This window comes from Macaca nemestrina, chromosome 16 (assembly GCF_043159975.1).
Source record: "Macaca nemestrina isolate mMacNem1 chromosome 16, mMacNem.hap1, whole genome shotgun sequence".
In the NCBI taxonomy this organism is placed as follows: Eukaryota; Metazoa; Chordata; class Mammalia; order Primates; family Cercopithecidae; genus Macaca; species Macaca nemestrina.
This window is the reverse complement of record NC_092140.1, coordinates 84,635,027-84,650,216: the sequence shown is the minus strand read 5'-3', so window position 1 is coordinate 84,650,216 and position 15,190 is coordinate 84,635,027. Positions and strand designations below refer to the sequence as shown.

General features: G+C 37.3%; 1 protein-coding gene across 7 annotated transcripts in view; it reads left to right on the top strand.

Annotated features, from left to right (window-relative positions):
• The window catches only part of LOC105491727 (diacylglycerol kinase eta), a 206,070-nt gene that overhangs the window by 179,788 nt on the left and 11,092 nt on the right, over positions 1–15,190 (top strand). For 6 of the 7 annotated variants that reach the window (XM_011758376.3, XM_011758386.3, XM_011758382.3 and 3 more), the window contains 5 exons: positions 711–816; positions 1,755–1,847; positions 5,355–5,474; positions 5,815–5,923; positions 7,392–7,522. In XM_011758376.3, the coding sequence (XP_011756678.1) occupies positions 711–816; positions 1,755–1,847; positions 5,355–5,474; positions 5,815–5,923; positions 7,392–7,522 (559 nt within the window). The remainder of the gene's footprint in view (positions 1–710; positions 817–1,754; positions 1,848–5,354; positions 5,475–5,814; positions 5,924–7,391; positions 7,523–15,190) is intronic. The other variant, XM_071081436.1, reaches the window with a different exon arrangement.

The following is a 15,190-nucleotide window of genomic DNA, read 5'->3' as shown; positions in this document are numbered from 1 at the left end:
TCATTGTCTAGCAATTGGAGGAACTTTTTCTCCTTTCTTGTCCTTGGCCTTAGTGCCTTCCAGAATTTGGTCTTTTCAGGACTATTCTTAGAGGTTCAGATACCAGTGGAGTATGGCACAACAGGCTTGGAGTTAGATAGACATAGATTCCGATCCTGCTCTACAGCTGACTAGCTCTGTATACATACCACGTCTCTCTGAGCCTCAATGTCATCATCAATAATATGGAGATAATAAATCATAGCTACATTTAAAGGCCATGGATATTAACTTACATACTGCTTGTGATCACTTTGTGTATCCATGACAAATACGGTAATGCTCTTCCCTAATCTGTTGCATTTGCAGTTTCAATGAATGAAAGAGAAGTTTCTAGTCTTTATATTTGTGATCCCTCTCACTTTCCAAGGATACTGCAAAATGAAGTACTGCTATACTTCATTCTTCAAAATAGCACGTCAGTGTGTCTCCCTCTGATTTTAAGCCTAACTTTTTATACAAGTTTTTTTATTTCATATTTTTTGTTGCAGTGGGGTCTGGATTTGTAGATCTACCTGTGTCATTCATAATTGAGCAGCCATTAAAAATGTTCTTCCTTACTGATCTTCATATATTTCTTACTTGTTTTATCCTAACACTTCTTTACTTCAAAAAAAAATGAGCAATACTCAGAAAAGTTTTTTATTTATTTGTTTCATTTTTGCTTTTAGGATCTGTGACGCAGCCACAATTCATTGTCTTTTGGAGCAAGAACTGGCCCATGCTGTGAATGCCTGCTCTCATGCCCTGAATAAAGCCAACCCAAGGTGCCCGGAGGTGAGGATCTAATGGTAAATTCTCATTCCACAGATTCTTTTGGGTGTTACACATGTATTTTAATTCGTAAAATATGCCCTGCCCTGCGAAAGAAAGTTATGTTGTCTATATGAGTCTCTACAAACTTGCAGTAAAATTGTGGCCAACTGTTTATTTTCCTTTTCCTGTTATTTTTTTCATTCCTGCTCTTAAATTCTCTCATTTTTTATGTTTCCACTTTCAATCACTTGTCACCTTTCATCTGCCTTCACTCTTTTCTTAACTTTTATCGTCCTTTCTTACTCCTTTTACCTTACCTTCTGCCCTGTGCCTTGTTAAAGGGCAAGCCTAGATATCATCAGTGTGCATTTCTTAGAGATGTTCATTCATTTCTGACGTTGTGCACTGAAATTATTGCTACTTCATTTTGTTTTGCTAAATTGGAAATTGATACTTCTGTAAAATTTTTAATGTAGAAGTTAATAATAGAATTGATAGAATATAACTATTACAATGCTATAGTGTAGAGAAAACTGATAGCTTTTTTTTATTATTATTTGATTGAAGTTACTTAAATTAATATACAACTAAGTACTTGTTCTCAAGATTATAGTCTAAACAGCAATATGGTTAGTGCTACTGAGAGGAAAAGTTTTATTTCACTGAACTTTTTAATGGAAATATGTATATGCTGGTACTAGCATACATATATTCATTAGGTAGGAGATGTGATCCTGAGTGTATTCACTGTAGTTGGTGCATTCTTTTGGTTCTATAATATAGTAATAATGAGATAGTCATACTAACAAATGTATGAAATTTTGCAATTATAGAATTTTGGTAGATTAAAAAAATGTGTGCTGTGAATTTAAATTATAAGAATAAAATTTAAAGTATTTACTGGTAATGAAATCCTATTTTAAAACAGATCACATGTCTTTGATATTCTTCTTTTCTAGAGTCTTACAAGAGACACTGCCACTGAAATAGCCATCAATGTGAAGGCGCTGTATAATGAAACGGAATCTTTGCTAGTTGGCAGGGTTCCTTTGGTAAGGAGAAGAATGATTGATAACATAAGAGTGATGAATTAAATGTCTGGGTCTTACCTTTATTGGGGAACAGGCATTCGGCAGATTCTAAGGCAGAAGCAGCCTTCTGGCTTCCATCCTGAGAGCTCCTCTTCACCTGGCCTTTGTCTTCAAGAAAATATATGGCTGAAGTTAGGACTCATGATTCAGGCTAACAGGAGTGGAGATTTCCCCTCATATATGCCATCCTGTTTTTAGGCAGCCCTGCTCTGTCCCATTCAGTTTCGAGAGACGTGAGCTTTATAAAGTGTCGTAGACATTCCTCAGGTACTTACTACTGCACACAAGTAGAGGAACTCATGGAGTTTTTTCCCCGAATTAACATTTGAATGTGATTGGTATGGTCCTCCAGGTTTGCTTAAAAGAGGACGTTTTCTAGACACAGTGTTTCAAGAACTAAATTTCAAAAACTCTGCCTTGTTTAATCCAGATTGGTCCTGGAAATCAAGTTTAGGCCAAATCTGAATCTCACCACAGTCCACGGATCTCAAGCATAAATGCTGGAAGCTTGTGGGTGTCCTGTTAGTTAGCCTTTCTTTACAAATACCTCACCATTTTCAAGTATTCTAGCATCTTGGCTCTTGCCGCCACCTAGAGTTCGATTGTGGCTCATTCCCACATGCTGTTACCACTGTGTGGAAGGCCTAATTCATTTGCTGTTTTTTATTCCTTTTTACAATTCTGTTTAATTGGTAGTTGATGATCTTAAAATATTTCTTTTGACAGTAATTTTCTCTCTTGGTTGGGCAAATCTACACCTAAATAAAAGTGATACTAAGAGTCACAGTATCTGGCACAGCGGGTGAATGAATGGGAGGTGCGTCCCACAGCCTTGCTATTAAGTGCCCGAGCTTAGGGTTTCTGTTTTCGCCTATGGTCCAGAAAAGTGCCACCTTTGGAACATCCTTTGCTCTTAGAAGAGAAGCTGAAAGACTGCATGAAGGCCATTGTTCTTACTTACCTCCAAAGGAAACTGACAAGAGGTGGGACAAGAAGGACAAGAGGTGGCTGGCTCTACTGTGGCCATGAAGAAAACCTTTTACGAAGAAACATCGGTTGTCTCTTTTGATAAACCAATGGAACCCCTTCTTGGCTTTTTTTGGCACTACTGTTTTTAACCAGAATCTTCTGCTAGTCCTATAGGAAATCCAGTGACCTGTGAAGATCATTTCTTACAACTAAAAGCATAACTTATTCTGTACTTATTTTCTCTACATGAAAAGTACCTGCTGAGTGCTACCTTGCTAATATTTATTATTTGTATTATGTTAATATGGACTGACTTTCCTTCTCCACTTTTAATTTTCTCTCATTGTTAAATATGAATTTTGGTTTAAAATGTGTACTGGTGAATTTTACCAAAACCTTTGACAATAGTGATATCACAATAAGGAGTTGATTGTATTTGAGAGCAACTAAGGTTTACTCTATATTTTAGTGCCAGAACGAATTTGTGATAACCATTTTACAAGTTTTATAAGACATATTCTTAGACTAAAAGAAAATTAATAAATTTTAAACACAACAGGGTAGAGAATCTCCTTTTTTTTTGAGACAGGGAGGCACTCTGCCGCAGTGGCGTAATCTCGGCTCACTGCAACCTCAAGTGGTTCCAAGTGATTCTCCCAGCTGCAGATTAGCTGAGACTATAGTCGTGCACCACCACGCATGGCTTTTTTTTTTTTTTTTCTTTTCAATAGAGACAGAATTTCACCATGTTGGCCAGGCTGGTCTCAAACTCCTGTCTTCAAGTGATCCACCTGTCTCAGCCTCCCAGAGTGCTGGGATTACAGGCATGAACCACCGTGCCCAGCCAAGAATCTCCATATTTTTAATCACTACTAGAAGTGGTAGATACCGTGAATAACAAGGGGGAACAAACACACAAAACAGTTCATCATAACAGTAATAATTATCTCTGAACTTTTAGTTCTAAAATTCTATAATCATATTTGTAAGAACTCTATAATTTTAAAGTAGTTTATATTGGTTAGCTAGCAGAGACCTCAAAAATAATCTAGTCGGCAAGGCTCCGTGGCTCACGCTTGTATTTCCGGCACTTTGGGAGACTGAGGCAGGCGGCTCATTGTAGGCCAGGAGTTTGAGACCAGCCTGGCCAACATGGTGACCCCATCTCTACTAAAAATACAAAAATTAGCCGGGCCTGGTGGTATGCGCCTGTAATCCCAGCTACTTTGGTGGCTGAGGCACGAGAATTGCTTGAACCTAGAAGGCCAAGGTTACAGTGAGCTGAGATTGCGCCATTGCACTTCCAGCCTGGCCAACAGAACAAGACTGTGTCTCAAATAATAATCATCATCATCACCTTGTGCTATTTCCAGAGGAAGAAACAAAGTCTTCTGAAGTCAGTTAACCTTCTTTTGGTTACATAGTTAATTACAAGGCCAGGAGTAGAATCCAATGTACTGCCTTCCAGTTCTGTGCAGAGGAATGTTTATTTAATCTTTATTCATTTATTGAACTTGTAAGTGCATTTTAATACCTACTTTCAATGAGTTAATGCAGATAATGCGTGAGCAGTTAAATTCTCCTTAAAATATCCAAACCCAGTTTCAGATGATAAGCCATTGAGCTTTTTGTTTTGCCCCAATTTTTACAACAATTTTTCATCACAAATTTTTCTAAGATTCATGTTTTTTTTTCCCTTAAGCTTATTCTTTAAATTTTCAAGGAGATTTTTCTGCAGTTCTTTTTATATGACAAGTTTTTAACCAGTTTTAAAAGTATTATGTGTTCATGTGGCGACTTTTTTTTTTTTTTTTTTTTTTGAGTCAGAGTCTCTGGCTCTGTCACCCAGGCTGGAGTGCAGTGGTGCTATCTCTGCGCACTGCAATCATCACTTCCCGGGCTCAAACAATTCTCCTGCCTCAGCCTCCTAAGGAGCTGGGATTACAGGCACCCAACACCATGCCCAGCTAATTTTTGTATTTTTAGTAGAGACGGGGTTTCACCATGTTGGCCTGGTTGGTTTCGAACTCCTGACCTCAAATGATCCACCCACATCGGCCTCCCAATGCTGGGATTATGGGCGTGAGCTATCATGCCCAGCCTGGTGACCTATTTAAATCAGAAGGATTTTTGGCACAAATAAGTAGAAGAGTAAGACTGCACACTTATGCCACCAGGAAGAATTGGTAGATAAATGCTTGGAAAGCGTGGAGGGAGATAGGAAAGAAGACATTTACACGGAAAAAAACACCAAAAGAATACTTCTTCTATGAAGTTATTAAAGTTACACTAGCTACTCATATGATCTTTGGGAAGTAATGATTAGAGTAAATCTATTCAGAGTTTTAAAAATGAAGTCAATATAAAAGAATTTATCCTTAATATTCCTTAATTTAAAAAATACTAGCTTAATAAGGAGTGAGGCCGTTCACTGTCAAAGTACAATGATTTATTCTACTTGAGGCTGGCCACCGAGTCTTGTTTTGTTTTGGTAAATAGCAGCTGGAATCGCCACATGAAGAGCGGGTATCCAATGCCTTACACTCTGTGGAGGTGGAATTACAGAAATTGACAGAGATTCCTTGGCTTTATTATATCTTACACCCAAATGAGGATGAGGTATGTAAAATTCAGCCTGTTTCTCTAGAAATGTAGACCATATCACTAGAGAATTTGAACTCATCTTTGAAAAAGAGATATTTAGGGAAAAATGAATTTTGAATACTGTTTTCAAATGTTCTGCTCTTGAACAAATGAGAGAAGGCATTTATGTGAACAAAGGCATTTTAGGGGAATTGGGACATTTTCAGTAGTACATTATGAACTTTTTTTGAAGAAGTTATCACTGTTCTATAATGTTTAGTGTTTATAACTTATTCCTGTGTTATCCCTATTATCAGAGTAGGTTTTTCTCCTTTTCATATCCCGAAAAAATTATTTTCTTGCTCGATTTGAACAGGAACCTCCTATGGATTGCACAAAAAGAAACAACAGAAGCACCGTATTTCGAATAGTGCCAAAGTTTAAAAAGGAAAAGGTTCAGAAGCAGAAGACAAGTTCACAGCCTGGTAGGTGGTCCATGTGGGAAGGGGAACTATAACATTATGAAAAAAGAACTGACTAAAGTGACATCATGGAGGTCATGAAAATGTTCTGGAGCTAGATGGTGGTTGAGCCTTGCGCAATATGATGAACATACTAACTGTCAGTGAATTCTATGCTTTAAAATGGTTAAAATGGGGAATTTCATGCTTTATGAATTTTGCCATAAAATAATCCTCTCATAACTAAAACATACCTGATTATCACTGGGAATCTCTAGTAAGGAAGCACAAAAAAATGAAGTGGTTGCTAATTTGCTTCTATTTTGTTTAGTGGATGTCAGCATTTCTGTTCAAATGGTTCTTTCTCAACAGCAATTCAAGGCATCAGTGTATAATTTTTCTTCTTTTAAGTACAGTTTTTAGATTACTTTGATAAATGGAACATAGAAACTTTCATTTACTCACTTAACCTGCCGAATCTATTTTCCACCTAAAGTTATATATTCCCTTTCTCCTGTTTTGAGGACACTGTTTCAACCCCTCAACAATGACAGTATGCTGTAATACTTGCATTCTCAAGCAGAGATTAAGCCCCCTCTTTGCTGCTATTTCTCTCGTTCCTTTTTCACTTTTCCTTAGAGTTTAAATGTACAGGTATGCTAGTACTAAAGCACCTTCAAATTCTGTTTGTACAATGGTAGCTGCCTTTCATAACCAAATAAGTTTATAAATTCCTCTGAGTGCACTATCTCTTTTAAAAAATGATGTAAAGCCTTATTTTTGATATTCATAAAGCAGCTATTGAAAGCCATTTAAAAACCAAATACAGCAAATAAGTAGGCTTTTATTAAGCTAATCAGTGTTGAATAAAATGTATAAGCGAATGATACACACCAAAAAATAACGTAATCCAACTAATCTCAGAAAACAGTGCTATGGAATTTTTAAGTGACATTAAATTGGGATTTAACAGCACATTGATTGCCATTGTTATCAGTAGTAGGAGAATCAATCAAGACTACACTTGAAATCAGCAAGACCTTAAGCAGAAAAGTTTGTGTAAAATTGAATACTCCGTATTAGATTTTAAATTGTAATTAGCATTTGTAGCTCATTTCAGTCTATAGCCATTTTCATACAGTCTGAAGGAAATCATCAGAGCTTATTTAGAGCTTGCACCATTGATCCTAATGATGTGAAATACATTTTGTATGCATATTGTATAGGTTGGGTGGCTTTAATGAGGAAATCGGACTAAAGCTAAGCATGGGTGCACGGCAGCAGATGGTTTTGTATAGTCGGATCGTTGTGTTGATAGTGTATAACTTGCATGGGAAAAAGTGGAACTACGGTTTTGTTGAAACACCACCTTTAACCTTTCTTTTGCTAGCACTGCCGCTGCACTCTGTTTTGCATCTTCTTTGGCCAACCCTTGCTTTGTAATGCATTGAGCATGTAGAAATTAAGGGGGTTTTGCTCTTAACTTTGGTAGTTCAGAAATGGGGCACAGAGGAAGTTGCTGCTTGGCTGGATCTGCTCAATTTGGGAGAGTACAAAGATATCTTCATCCGTCATGACATCAGAGGGGCTGAACTTTTGCATCTGGAAAGGCGAGATCTTAAGGTATTTCCTTTGTGCTCTTCTGTTCTTGAAAATTTTATTGCAAAATGGAATCCTTTCTCCTGTGCCTCTTCTGATATGTGCTTTTAGCTTCGCTTATGTTATGCAAATGTGTAGTAATCTAACATTCACCGTCCTGTGGTCTGAGTTTCTTGTATGCTTTTTAACAAGCATGTCAGCAGTATTTTCCTGGCAGAATCACTCTATTATAGCTAAAGCTTAGCATGAACTTAGTAATTTTTCTCTGCATCCAGTGATATGACTGTTCCTGTGCTAATATTTCCAAATGGATCATGTTTCCATCAGCTCATTTTATTGCATCAGCATGGAAGGTGATAATTTGGCTGAAAATGACTAAAATCTAATATATGGTTAACAACTAAAAATTAATTCAAAATACCAATAACAAAGCCTTTCTAATATATGGAATGAGAAGAGAGACTTACAGCAATGACTACTTAGAGTCTTACAATTTGTTGTGTTTTTAAATCAGCCTTTTTTAGGTCACATGAATAACCAGACTGAGAAATTCAAATTTCCTTTCTATGACATATTGTTAAAATTCTATTATTCTCGAAACGAATTTTTTTTCTTTAGTAAATGAGGTAAAAATTTTGCCTAGCTTTTGCTAGAAAACAGCTCAGAGCCTATTGGTTATTTATGACGAGAGAGAAAATTATTCCTTCACCATCTGTAGCATTTCCCTTTTATTCTTTGGGTGAAGTCTCAGTAGTGGTGGAAACAGCTGAAGTAGGCTCTCTGGCCAAGGTTTAGAAGTAGGATTTTGTCATGTTGTATTTTCTTACCACATACTGCCATTTTAAATTTCCAATAAGTAGTAACATTTGTTGGAGTGATTCCTTTCCTCTAGACCAAGTTCTAAAATGCATTAAATTTTATCATAATACAGAGAATTCCTAACAAATTAATGAACTGTTGCACCTTTATCTACAAATACGTTAGCAAAAATCTTTGAACAGATAATAGGTAGTATAAAGATCTGTATTAGACAGATTCACAAAGAGTTTTAGCACATCAAAAGGTGAGCACCACTTATACCTAAACAACTTTAGCCATAATAAAATAAAGTAATTAATTAATTACCTTAATTGAGAGTCCTAAATCTGGAACATAGCAAAATATGTAGTATTAGAGTTCATAAAGCAAAAGTTGGCTTCCAAGCTTGAAATGAGTCCACAAAAAAGTAAATGTAGGGGGGATCATGATAGCCAACATGTTTGTGTAACTTCTGATATCCTTGGCAGATAACAATATTTATTAATGACTGTTTAATATATTATGCTAGCTTCTCTGCATGATACCTGCCCTCTAGAAGCATGCATCGCATTTGCTGTGAATAAGCACACATTCAAGGAAAAGACTGTGTGTATGTATAAAAAATATACATACATAAATGCATATATGCATACATGTTATATATATACATACAAACCTATAGAAATATACAGGTAGGCACACAATGATTGAAGCAGAATGAATGTGTAGAATGGAAGAACATACACTAAGGCAAAGTTAGAAAAGAATAGAAAGGAGATGGTTAAGAATTATGTTAGAAAACATTCTTTTGCTTTTCGTGGGACTTTTTTGTTCTGTTTTGTTTTTATTTTTAATGCAAATTACATTCTCTGTCTTAAAACTTTTAGAAATTTGTATTGACATGATTTTAAAAACTGTATTGGGTCTGAAACAAGATGTCGGAGGGTGGATGAGAACAGGAGCATTTCACAGAAAGAGTCTTCTATAGCACAAAACCATAAAGCTAGAGAAGAGCTCCCCTTGTTCTCTGCGGTTGTAGCTGTCAGCAGCGGCAAGTCCTTCGGACCGAAGCCTCTAAATGCTGGTGAGGGATCACTCACTGCTTAGGTACTCCATTGCTTCCAGTACTACTTTTGAATATGTCAGTGGCACACAGGTTCTCTCTCAGCCCTGCCTGACCTGATTTGTGAACTTTTGGATTACAGCACCAACCGGCTGCTTGGTACTCAGGTATTATACAGGGATATCAATCTCTATTTTTGCTTTTTAAAAATTAATTTATTTTTATTTATACAAAAATATGTGGGTACAGCTGGGCACGGTGACTCACACCTGTAATCCCAGCACTTTGGGAGGCTGAGGCGGGTGGATCACGAGGTCAGGAGATCGAGATCATCCTGGCTAACACAATGAAACCCCATCTCTACTAAAACTACAAAAAAACTAGCCAACTATGGTGGCACTTTCCTGTAGTCTCAGCTACTCAGGAGGCTGAGGCAGGAGACTCGCTTGAACCCAGAAGGCAGCGGTTGCAGTGATATGAGATCATGCCACTGCACTCCAGTCTGGGCGACAGAGCAAGACTCTGTCTCTAAAAATGAATATATACATATGGATACAAGTGCAATTTTATTACCTTCATAGTGGTTAAGTCAGGGCTTTTAGGGAATCCATTACCTGAATAACATATATTGTACCCGATAAGCAATTTCTTATCCACTCCCTCCTACTCCCTTACCCCTCCAAGTCTCCATTGTCTATCATTCCACTAGGTCCATGTATATACCTGTTTAACACCCACTAATGAGTGAGAACATGCAATGTTTGTCTTCCCGTGTCTTCTTGTTTCATTTAAGATAATGACCTCAAGTTCCATCCAAGTTGCTGCAAAAGACATGTTTTCATTCTTTTTTAAAAAATTCTTTTCTATGGCTGAATAATATTCCGGTGTATGTATGTGCCACATTATCTTTATGCATCATCCATTGATGGAAACTTTAAGTTAGAGATTTTCAGTCTTAACATGTCCAAAAGCAACTCTTGAGCTCCTATTGCACTCCTGTTCTGCCCCTTCTCCAGTGCTCTGCCTTTTATAAATCAGACCTCTGGCCCTTCAGGCAGTCTAGGCAGAGAAATGAGGGTCATACTTAGCACCTTCCTCTTTTTTGTCAGTCTTCCCCTAACCCATCAAGCCCATCACCAAGTCATGTTGATTCTAATCTCCATTCACTTCTCTTTATCTCCTGTCCACAATCCTGCTCCATGCTACTGTCCAGTTTTGCTTGTGTAGGGTCAATAGCTTCCTAACTGGTCTTTCCACTGCCGCTCTTTGTCTTTGCAGTCCATTATCCACATTGCAAACAGAGTGTTATTTTAGCATCATCAATCAGGTGTACACTTTTCTGCTTAAAACTTTTCAGTAGCTGCCCATTTCTAGGGAATAAAAACCCACATCTTTTTGCAGGCCTACAAGGTCCTGCCTATGTATTCGACCTCCTGTGAAGTCTCTGGCTCCTCCCTGGGCCTTATTTCAGTTGCTTAAAAATACTACACTTTTTCTCACCTTAGGGATGTACTCTCTTTTGCTGTGCTTCTTCCCCTACCCTTCACCTGGTTAACTCCTGCTCAGAGATTAGCTCAAGTGTTACTCCCATATCACCAAAACAACTAGACGTAGCGACATGACAGTCTAAAGTTGGGAAAAGGAAAAAAAAAAAAAAAAAAATATATATATATATATATATAGAGAGAGAGAGAGAGAGAGAGACTCATTCTGTCACCCAGGATGAAGTGCAGTAATGCAATCATGGCTCACTGCAGCCTCAGCCTCCTGGGCTCAGGTGATCCTCCCACCTCACCTCCTGAATAGCTAGGACTACAGGTGCATGCCACCACACCCAACTAATTTCTTTTATTTTTTGTAGAGACAGGGTCTTGCTATGTTGTCCAGGCTGGTCTTGAACTCCTGGCTTCAAGCAATCAGCCTGCCTTGGCTTCCCAAAATGCTGGGATTCCCGGTGTGAGCCACCATGCCCAGCCAGGAAAGTATTTCCAATGTGCTTTAGCAGATAAGGAAACAAACTGATTGCATCATTTTCTCTGCTAGAACACAGTAGGAGAAAGAAGAGACACCAAAGAGAATGGTAAACATATGGTGAGGGTTTTTTGTTTTTTCTATTTGGAAAGTTGTGTATGTATGGCTGGAAGGATAACTGAATATGTACAAAGCATGCTTTGTCAAAATTTGGACTGTTTATCCAAGGAAAGAGAAAGCTACTCATATGATAAAAATTGGCCAGGCATGGTGACTCATCTCTGTAATCCCAGCACTTTGGGAGGCCAAGGCAGGTGGATCATGAGGTCAAGAGTTCAAGACCAGCCTGGCCAACATGGTGAAACCCCATCTCTACTGAAAATACAAAAATTAGCTGGACGTGGTGGTGCATGCCTATAGTCCCAGCTACTCAGGAGGCTGAGGCAGGAGGATCACTTGAACCCAGGAGGCAGAGGTTGCAGTGAGCCGAGATCATGCCACTGCACTCCAGCCTGAGTGAGAGAGTGAGACTCTGTCTCAAAAAAAAAAAAAAAAAAGAATATGGTAAATATTAATATATAATGATATGTGATAAAAATAAAGATATAACAAATGTCACAGCATAGCTTTATTACAGCCTATACCCTAGAAGGCATAAAAATATTGAACTCAAACTAAAACGTCAAAAGCAATTACAACAAAAGCCAAAATTGGCAAGTGGGATCTAATTAAAGAGCTTCTGCACAGCAAAAGAAACTATCATCAGAGCGAACAGACAACCTACAGATTGGGAGAAAATTTTTGCAGTCTATCCATCTGAACAAAGGTCTCATATCCAAAATCTACAAGGAACTTAAACAAATTTACAAGAAAAAACAGCCCTCATTAAAAAGTGAGCAAAGGACATGAACAGATTCTCAAAAGAAGACATGCGGCCAATAAACATAAGAAAAAAAAGTTCAACATCAGTGATTATTAGAGAAGTGCAAATCAAAACCACAATGAGATACCATCTCACACTAGTCAGAATGGCAATTATTAAAAAGTCAAGAAGCAACAGATGCTGGTGAGGCTGTGGAGAAATAGGAACGCTTTTACACTGTTGGTGGGAATGTAAATTAGTTCAATCATTACAAAAAACAGTGTGGCAATTCCTCAAAGACCTAGAACCAGAAATACCATTTGACCCAGCAATCCCATTACTGGGTATATACCCACAGGAATATAAATCATTCTATTTTAAAGATACAGGCACACATATGTTCGTTGCAGCACTATTCACAATAGCAAAGACATGGAATCAACCCAAATGCCCATCAATGGTAGACTGGATAGGCCGGGCACAGTAGCTTATGCCTGTAATCCCAGCACTTTGGGAGGCCAAGGCAGGTGGATCACGAGGTCAGGTGTTCGAGATCAGCCTGGGTAACATAGTGAAACCCCGTCTCTACTAAAAATAGAAAAAAAATTAGCTGGGCATGGTGGCGGGCACCTGTAATCCCAGGTACTTGGAAGGCTGAGGCAGGAGAATCATTTGAACCTGGGAAGCGGAGGTTGCAGTGAGCCGAGATCACGCCATTGCACTCCAGCCTGGGCAACAGTGTGAGACTCTGTCTCAAAAAAAAAAAAAAAAATTGTAGACTGGAGCAAGAAAATGTGGTATATATACACCATGGAATACTATGCAGCCATAAAAAGGAACTGGATCATGTCCTTTGCAGGAACATGGATGGAGCTGGAAGTCATTATCCTCAGTAAACTAACACAGGAACAGAAAACCAAACACCACATGTTCTTATAAGTGGGAGCTCAACAATGAGAACACATAGATACAGAGAGGGGAACAACATACACTGGGGCCTATTGGGAGCACAGAGGGAAGGGAGAACATCAGGATAAATAGCTAATGCATGTGGGGCTTACTACCTAGGTGAAGGGATGGTAGGTGCCGCAAACCAGCATGGCACACTTTTACCTATGTAACAAACCTGCACCTCCTGCACATGTATCCTGAAACTTAAAATTAAATAAAATTAATTTTTAAAAAAGTATAGCTAGTAAGTTATTGTAACTCTATGGAAAACATTCTTCTCATTTTATACCCAAATAGTAATTCTAAGTAGATTCTACCTCCCCCAAAGAAGATTTAGTCTTGAGAATACAACGTATTTATGGCCTAAAATAAAATATTTAATATTTAAATATAGTTTGTAATTGGATACCTACGTTTTCACAAAGAGGTAAAGATATTTAAATATTCCACTCAAAAAATCTAAATGTGACTGTAAATGCATGTACATTTCAAATTTAGGTAGCAAGCATTTGTATGGCCTTGCTTTTAAGCTTGATACTTTAGGAGATATTCAGTAAATGTATAGTAGCCTTAGGACTAATTTTGGATGCCCTGTGTCATAGGAGAAGATATTTTTCTGAGTCAGTTAAATATCTATGAAATATCTTGAAATTATCTCGTTTGACAATAGCATTGGCTATGAAAACAGTATTTTCCAGAAGGATTCATTACTGCTGAAGAACTCCAAGAGTTCTTAAAGGGTAAAGGGGAGAAAGAGAGAGACAAGGACAGAAGACTTAAACCAGTTTGATCTATTTCATTTAAAAGTTGAAAAATAAATAAATTACCAAACAGGGTGGATAGTTGCATCTTTATCTTCTCAGACAAGTTACGTTATTTTATAACCCTGGTTTTTTTTAGGCCATTTTGGGAGTCATCTTTTTAATAATTTTCAAATAGTTCAATTTTTTTTTTTAAGAAGTTGTCTTCACATATTAGCAAACTGACTATGCCCTTTCACTTAAAGAAACTAGGATTTGGAGGCTGTAATTCTTTGCTTTAGTTTTTCAGAGAGTGAATAACTAGCGGTTATTCACCCTTGGTTAGTTTTAATTTATTTCTGCAACAGATATTTGCAAAGTACTTGCTGTGCACACTCTGCAGTCATCATCTATTTCTGAAAGTTAAATATTGAATTCTTGGCACTTATAGGAAGAAGTTTCTTTAAGAAACAAGAATAATAATTTTGAGAGAAAAGAGCCAATAGTGTTTTGAGGGAAAGCATCAACTAACAGATAATTATGTGATTTTTTACACACATACATTACAAAGTATAAAGACTATTTAAATTAAATATTCCTCTCAAACAAAGACTTGTAATGCAACTGCAAGTGCATATAGAGTCCAAATTTATTTAGCAGGTACTGGTATCTTTCTCTAGAATTAGGTCTCACTTTTAAATTTAATATTTTAGCGCAAGAAATGTTGTCTTAGAACTAATTGTGGGTGCCCTGCTGTCCCACATCATTTTTTTCTCAGAGATCCCAAAAGAACCTTTCTAAGAGGACAGAGAGAAGAGAGGGGGGGAAAAGAAAGAAAGAGAGAGAGAGAGAGAGAGGAGAGAGAGAGAGAGGAGAGAGAGAGAGGAGAGAGAGGAGAGAGAGAGAGGAGAGAGAGAGAGGAGAGAGAGAGAAGAAAGGAAAGAAAAGAAGAAAGAAAATTTAGGTTTTGACTCTTGAAGTCAAAAGCCACTGTGTATAATTACAAGAATGTCATAGTTAAGAGTTTATGTAGAATGTGATTTTTTTTTTTTGTACCAGTTGGGAATTCTTCAGTGTCAGGTTATTTTTGTTTTATAAACTTATTTTTCTACCTTTCACTTCCCGAATCACTGAATATAAACTAAAATGAATGAACTGAATGCTAATTATGTTTCTTACTGGTTAAATATTTAATCCCCAGTTTTCTATTATCAATACACTTTTTTCTTTTCTTTCATTTTTAAAATTTTCTTTCTGCCTTTTTTCTTTCATTTTTAATTATTTCTACCTTTTTCTGTTCTTTTATT